General features: G+C 43.8%; 1 protein-coding gene across 1 annotated transcript; it reads left to right on the top strand.

Annotated features, from left to right (window-relative positions):
- Positions 1 to 841: 841 nt before the first annotated feature.
- LOC138881764 (uncharacterized) lies at positions 842 to 5,672 on the top strand. Its single transcript, XM_070162023.1, has 5 exons — positions 842 to 1,149; positions 1,547 to 2,029; positions 2,434 to 2,766; positions 2,973 to 3,078; positions 5,052 to 5,672. The coding sequence occupies exons 1-5, from the start codon at positions 842 to 844 to the stop codon at positions 5,670 to 5,672; spliced, it is 1,851 nt and encodes a 616-aa protein (XP_070018124.1).
- Positions 5,673 to 7,925: the final 2,253 nt, after the last annotated feature.

Below are 7,925 nucleotides of genomic sequence, written 5' to 3'. Positions count from 1 at the left end.
CATACTCCAGCCTGTTACCAAAGCTTGTTCAAATGGGTCTGCTACAGCCTGTTCCTCAAACCAGGCAAAACCCAGCATCACCCGCTTATAGAGCCGGTACCCGATGAGCCTATCACTCAAGGGCAGAAGGGCATGACACGGATGACTGTTGGACTCTGAAGAGAGTCGTGGAAAACTTGATAGAACAAAGGAAGATAAGCTAAGGGATGAAGATATTCCCAATGTGACTAACAACCCACTATCGGCCCATAATAACGGGCCGACAATCGGAATGATTTGTGAGGACAAGGAATTTGACCCAGCATTGAAGGTCATCATTGCCATCGCTGATGTACAAAAGAAACCAAAAGTTGCCTTGAAGCAAGAAAAAGGGGAGAAAAAGAACAAAACCACCCCTCCAAAGTCAGAAAAGAAAGTTGAAGTGGAAATTAGGGCAATGCCTCCCAAAAATGTCGTCATTTATGTCCCTCGAGGCCGCAAAGAAAAACAGATGGATTTGAGTCCTCCCAGGAGGTTCGAACTGAATAAGATAACCCAAATGTATGTGCCCAAAGGAGCTTATGTGATGCGGAGGCCAATTAATCTACCAAGGTTGAGTGAGCCCGTGGTTATTGGCCATGTCCCACAAAAGCCCATGACGGATCCTACCACTGTGCCCTGGAATTACAACAAATCAGTGGTGACTTAAAAAGGCAAAGAAATCTCGGGAGAAATTCGAGAAAATAACTCGACAGAAAAGTATTTCAATCTAGAAGAGGTAAACAATGCCACTAGAAAGCGCTTCCCATCTAAGAAGCCCGTAAGTGCCGAAGAAGCAGAGGCCTTCTTTCAGAAGATGAAAATGGCAGATTATGAGGTAATTGACCAGCTTCGAAAATTTCCCGCACAAGTCTCCTTGTTATCTCTATTGATGAATTCCACCGAACATCAAAAGGTATTGATCAAGACCCTTAACGAAGCATATGTGCCTGTTGAGACTTCTGTAGAGCAGTTGGAGAGAATGGCCGAAAGATTTTTCGCAATTAACCAGATTTCCTTCAGCAAAAATAACTTACCCCCAGAGGGAGCTGCGTATAAGAAAGCCCTGCACCTGACAGTCAAATGTGAAGGTTACTACATGAAAAGGGTTATGTTGGATGGAGGCTTGGGGTTAGACATCTGCCCACTCTCAACTCTACATTGCATGGAAATCGGGACCGAAAGAATTCGACCCAACAATGTCTGTGTACGGGCTTTTGATGGTATAAAAACAATTGGAGAGATCGATCTGATTCTGACCATTGGCCCGGTAGATTTGAAGTAACCTTCCAAGTTCATAATATTGACACATCCTACAATTTTCTCTTGGGGAGGCCATGGATTCATGCAGCAGGGGTTGTACCTTATACCCTTCATCAGATGGTAAAATTTGAGCATGAAGATCAAGAGATTGTGGTCCACGGGGAACACGAGCAATCAATTTATTGGGACCCATCAGTCCCATGTCTTGAAGCAAGAGAGGGGAGTGAGCACATAGTTTATCAGGACTTTGAAATTGTGGTCGCAGACCAGTACGAAGAGGGAAACCCTTGCCCCAATCCTTTATTTCTAATGCATCAATCATGGTGGCCAAAGAAATGATCATACATGGCTTCAAATCGGGGATGGGGCTCGGGAAATCCTTGCAAGGGATAACTGAACTTGTCGCCCTAACCGCCAGTGAAACGTTCTTTGGGATAGGCTTCCGACCCACTCCAGCTGATGTAAAATGGGCAAACAATAAAAGTAATGATGGTTGGGTCTTGCCTCAGCCGGTGCCACATCTGTACATAACATTTGTCAAGCCAAAACACCAAGAGGAAGAAGAATATGAGGCCTTCACGGCCGAAGAGATTGAAGGGATCTGTGGGGCAATGAGGAAGATACTATATGAAACCCACATGGTCCAGCCAGGGGAGTGCATAAGCACCGCTGAGGTGCTGTATATGGGACCTGACGCCAAGCTACAAAATTGGAATGCTACGCCATTTCTCATCAGGCGAGAGTCCTGGTAGACCTGTCCTGCCACCTTTTCTGCATCATGAGTTATTTCAGGGTGTAACTCGGATGTTTTCTTTAGTTTCTTGTCTTTTAATTTTCCAATGTAAACCCTTTTATCTTCAAATTCCAAGAAATGAAATCAATATTTCATCATTCATCTTTCTTTATTCTTTCTAATTTTTGTTATTTTTCCCTTTTGTTTCTTCTTTCAGTTCTAACAATGCGGCTTTAAATAACATGACATGCTTGCGGACTTCATGCCAGATCCAAACACACTGTTTAACTATGAAATGATGAACCAAGAACCGGAGTACGATGAAGAAGTGCTTTTAGGGAAATAAATCGAGAATTGGAACAATTTGAGCATAAACCTAAGCTGAACTTAAATGATATTGAACCTGTTAATTTGGGTAGTTTTGAAAAAATTAGGGAAACCAAGATAAGCATCCACACAGATGAAAAAACTCGAGATGCCTTAATCCAACTCTTATTTGAGTTCAAAGATGTGTTTGCTTGGTCATGTGACGACATGCCAGGACTGAGTGTTGATTTGGTGGTTCATAAGTTGCCTACTTACCCAGACTGTCCCCAAGTCCAGCAAAAGCAAAGAAAGTTTAAAACTGATATCAGTGACAAGATCAAAGAAGAGGTCACGAAGCAGTTGAAAGCGGGGGTGATCCGAGTGGTCCGGTACACCACATGGTTAGCTAATGTAGTCCAGTGCCAAAGAAAGACGGAAAGACCCAGGTATGTGTGGATTACAAAGATTTAAACAAGGCAAGTCCCGAAGATAACTTCCCTTTGCCGAATATCCACATCCTTGTTGTTAACTGCGCCAAGCATGAGATATAGTCCTTCGTGGATTGTTACACAGGATATCACCAGGTGTTGATGGATGAAGAAGATGCAGAGAAGACAACTTTTACCACACCTTGGGGTACATACTGTTACAGGGTCATGCCATTTGGTCTCAAGAACGTCGGGGCAACCTATATGAGGGCCATGGCAGCCATTTTTCACGATATGATGCACCATGAGATAGAGGTGTATGTGGACGATGTAATCATCAAATCCAAAACCCAGGAAGACCACGCTCGGGACTTGAGAAAGTTTTTTGAGTGGCTGCGCAAATATGATTTGAAGCTGAACCCAGCCAAATGTGCATTTGGGGTGCCATCCGGCAAACTCTTGGGATTCATCGTCAGTCGGAGGGGCATCGAGTTAGACCCAACAAAGATAAAGTCTATTCGAGATTTGCCTCCTCCGAAAACCAAGAAGGATGTTATGAGTTTGTTGGGTAGATTGAACTACATTAACTGGTTCATTGCCCAGTTAACATCCACATGTGAACCCATATTCAAATTGCTGAAGAAAGACGCGGCAGTCTAGTGGACAGATGAGTGTCAAGAAGCTTTTGATAAAATTAAGGAATATCTGTCAAATCCGCTAGTCTTAGTCCCACCTGAGCCAGGGAGGCCTTTGTTCTTGTACCTGACAGTCTTAGAAAATTCTTTTGGTTGTGTCCTCGGGCAACACGATGTAACTGAAAAGAGAGAGCATGCTATTTACTATCTGATCAAGAAATTCACCAATTATGAAGCCAAGTACACTCTGTTGGAAAGGACATGCTGCGCTTTGACATGGGTCGCTCAAAAGTTGAGACATTATTTGCAAGCCTATACCACTTACCTCATAACTAGGTTGGATCCTTTAAAATACATATTCCAGAAGCCAATGCCCACTGGGAGGCTAGCAAAGTGGCAGATCCTGCTTACGGAATTCGACATAGTATATGTCACTCGCACGACAATGAAAGCCTAGGCGTTAGCAGATCACTTGGCTAAAAATCCGGTCGATGAAGAATACCAACCTTTGAATACTTACTTCACGGATGAAGAGGTAAACTCAGTTGAGGCAATATCCGAAGACATCGACGCTTGGAAAATGTTCTTCGATGGAGCGGTAAATGCAAAAGGTGTTGGAATTGGGGAAATCTTGATTTTGCCCACCGGTCAGCATTACCCGTCCACGGCTAGGCTTCGGTTTTTGTGCACAAAGAACACTGCCGAGTATGAATCTTGCATTATGGGTATGAACATGGCAATTGACCAAGATGTCGAAGAACTGTTAATCATGGGAGACTCAGATTTGATTATCCGACAAGCTCAAGGAGAATGGGAAACCCGAGATGTCAAGCTTATTCCTTATAGGCAACATGTGGAAGAACTTGGTAAGCGATTCAAGTCAATAGAGTTCAGGTACATTCCTCGTTGCCACAATGAACTAGCTGATGCGCTTGCAATTTTAGCCTCAATGCTACCATACCCGGGCAATGCCCACATTGACCCCTTGGAAATCCAGATCCGGGAAAGGTATGGTTATTGTAATATGGTTGAAACAGCACCAAGTACCCAACCATGGTATCATGACATCAAAAGGTTTTTGAAAATGCAAGAATACCCCGATCAAGCCAGTGGAGACCAGAAGAGAACCATTAGGTGGCACGCAAGTGGTTTCTTTTTGAGTGGCGATGTCTTGTACAAGAGAACTCCGGACCTCAACTTGTTAAGATGTGTTGACGCAGAAGAGGCTAGAAGGATCATGCATGAGGTACACGCGGACCCCACATGAACGGGTATGTTTTAGCAAAGAAAATCCTTCGAGCGGGCTATTACTGGATAACCATAGACAAGGACTGTTTTAGCTTTGTCCGAAAGTGTCAGTGTCAGGTGCACGGTGATTTGATTCATGCACCTCCCACACAACTGCATCCCATGTCAGCACCTTGGACATTTGTTGCTTGGGATATGGATGTCATTGGGCCAATCGAGCCGAAATCCTCAAATGGGCACATATACATACTAGTTGCCATTGACAACTTCACGAAATGGGTTGAAGCCATCTCTCTCAAATCCTTCACCAAGAAAGTTGTGGTAGATTTCGTGCACTCCAATCTTATCTGCCATTTTGGCATTCTTGCAACTATTATCACAGGCAATACTGCAAACTTGAATAGTCATTTAATGGGATAGATATGTGAACGATTCAAGATAACGCACCGGAACTCTACTCCTTATCGTCCCAAAGCCAATGGTGTCGTCGAAGCAGCAAACAAAAACATCAAAAAGATTTTGAGAAAAATGATTCAAAGTTCCAGGCAGTGGCATGAAAAGTTGTCGTTTCCATTGTTGGGATATCGCGCTACTGTGCGCACGTCAATTGGAGCCACCCCGTATCTTTTGATTTATGGAACTGAAGCCGTAATACCCGCAGAGGTTGAAATCCCCTCTCTTCAGATCATCGTTGAAGCCGAAATTGAAGACAGTGAGTGGGTTAAAACCTGTCTGGAACAGTTAACCTTGATCGATGAAAAACAAATGGTCGCGGTCTGCCACGGACAGTTGTACCAACAAAGAATGGCCCGTGCTTACAGCAAGAAAGTGCGTCCTAGAAATTTTGAAGTAGGGCAACTCGTTTTAAGGTGTATCCTCCCCCATCACCAGGAAGCGAAAGGAAAATTTACTCCTAATTGGAAGGGCCCATACATCATCAGAAAGATATTGCCAAAAGGGGCATTGTATCTGGGCGATATCGAAGGGAATGATCCCGAAGCAGCTGTAAATGCGGATAGAGTCAAAAGGTATTATGTTTAGCTTTTCTGTAGTGACAACCTTGTCCGATTGGGATGACGAAGGCTTTCATTCTCGCTACCCAAACACTATCCACCCTTTGGAAACCCATTTGATCCGGTTACTCTTCTTTGATTACTCTCTTGGGAACCGTAAAGTGTTAAAAAAAATGTTTCCCTGAACTACGTTCGACTTGATTCCGAAAGGATACGTAGGCAGCCTCTCCCTGGGGTTCAGTCACACCAAGATAAAAATCCAAATTCCCCCAAAAGTGAAATTGGGGCAAATGACATAGCGGTTCAGCAATAAGCCCACCAGAACGGTTCCGAAGATGTAATTCTATCTAGATTATTTTTACCCAAACCTTGTCCAAGTCCTTCTGATCAATTGGCAAAGGCGTTGGGATTAGAAGACACTATTGTTTGGATCTGATACAATCAAACTGAGAGAAATAAAATGAGAGAGTCTTATCGGTGAAAACCTACGGGCACCATAAGGTGACGGTGAGCAGAGAAATTGAAAACGAGAGAGCCCGTTTAGTGAAAACTCATAAAGAGCATTATCAGGCGACAGTGAGAAGAGAAATGAAAGAGGTCGATTGGCGAAAACCCGCAAAGGGCACCGTTGGTCGAAAAGAAGACGCTCTCACCACTGAAAGAGTCCTGGCAAGATTCCCTGGTTTTGAAACACGTGTCTCAATGAGCTTATGAGAAGTTGGAAAAGTTTGTACGGGTCGGTAATCTAGTCTAAGAAGCATGTCATGTCTATTTGAAGCCTACATGCACCCCAGATAAGTCCTTCCTTCCTCCCCGAAAGAGACACTTCTCATTAAATTCATTTTTCTTGCCTTTTGTTTACTTTTTCCTTGAATCCCTTTCGGTCTAACTCTATTTCCGAAACTAATACAAAGAAAAAGTGGCAAGATTGGCTTTATAGGGCTCGACCTAACAAAAGCTAAAAAAAAGTACCCAGCCTCAGCGGGTGCATCAAGTCGATCCTGACTGGCCATGATGGTTGATGCCTTGAAATCAAAGTTATTGAAAAAGAAAAGAAAGTCAAAGGCAAAAGTCCTAAAGGCGGAATAAAGTGAAAGGGTCGAAGCCCCACGCGGGCGAGTCGTCATGAAATCTTAAAAGTTGAGTCCCTCGGTTTGAAAGAGAGATCAATCTTCAAAAACCAGCAAGCAACAGAGGATCTCACCAAAAGTTGGACCAAGATCAAGTGATCAAAACCATCAAGGCCACAAAACCAACCACCATTTTAAAATTAACAATTGTTCTTTGTTTGAAAATTAAAACAGGTGCAATCCAAAGCAATCGTGCAAGAAGCAGGTGCAACCAAAACGGAAAAGAAGTGCGCAAGTGCTAGAAACAACTTTGCGGCAAATAATCATTCCAAAAAGGGAAGTTTCCTCCAAGTTCTTTCCTGCATTTTATTAAAAGAAAATGATGAAAAATGGAATAAAAAAAGAAGAAAATCCAAACAAAAATGATAGTTTAGAATCCCTGATATCAATTTTTTACGCTTTGCCAACATTAGGGCTCCAATCTCTGAGTTGAGCCTTTTTAAACATAGGGCCTCCATTCCCTAGTCGCCTTTTTGCCAACAGTAGGGCTCCAATCCCTGAGTTGGGAAATTTAGACATAGGGCCTCCATTCCCTAGTCGCGTTTTTGCCAACATTAGGGCTCCAATCCCTGAGTTGAGCCTTTTAGACATAGGGCCTCCATTCCCTAGTCGCCTTTTTGCCAACATTAGGGCTCCAACCCCTAAGTTGAGCCTTTTTAGACATAGGGCCTCCATTCCCTAGTCGCCTTTTTGCCAACATTAGGGCTCCAATCTCTGAGTTGAGCCTTTTAGACATAGGGCCTCCATTCCCTAGTCGCCTTTTGCCAACATTAGGGCTCCAATCCCTGAGTTGAGCCTTTTAGACATAGGGCCTCCATTCCCTAGTCGCCTTTTGCCAACATTAGGGCTCCAATCCCTGAGTTGAGCCTTTTAGACATAGGGCCTCCATTCCCTAGTCGCCTTTTGCCAACATTAGGGCTCCAATCCCTGAGTTGAGCCTTTTAGACATAGGGCCTCCATTCCCTAGTCGCCTTTTGCCAACATTAGGGCTCCAATCCCTGAGTTGAGCCTTTTAGACATAGGGCCTCCATTCCCTAGTCGCCTTTTGCCAACATTAGGGCTCCAATCCCTGAGTTGAGCCTTTTAGACATAGGGCCTCCATTCCCTAGTCGCCTTTTGCCAACATTAGGGCTCCAATCCCTGAGTTGAGC

Source organism: Nicotiana sylvestris, chromosome 11 (assembly GCF_000393655.2).
Source record: "Nicotiana sylvestris chromosome 11, ASM39365v2, whole genome shotgun sequence".
Taxonomy (NCBI): Eukaryota; Viridiplantae; Streptophyta; class Magnoliopsida; order Solanales; family Solanaceae; genus Nicotiana; species Nicotiana sylvestris.
Note: the sequence above shows the minus strand (reverse complement) of the source record. Positions and strands in the feature narration are given on the sequence as shown.

Excerpts from the sequence above, each read along its gene's own strand:
- LOC138881764 (XM_070162023.1), top strand. The coding sequence starts at position 842 with ATGGCAGATTATGAGGTAATTGACCAGCTTCGAAAATTTCCCGCACAA. Across the intron at positions 2,767-2,972 it reads AGAAAGACGGAAAGACCCAG|GGTCATGCCATTTGGTCTCA; the intron begins GTATGTGTGGAT and ends ATACTGTTACAG. Across the intron at positions 3,079-5,051 it reads TAGAGGTGTATGTGGACGAT|ATATGTGAACGATTCAAGAT; the intron begins GTAATCATCAAA and ends TTAATGGGATAG.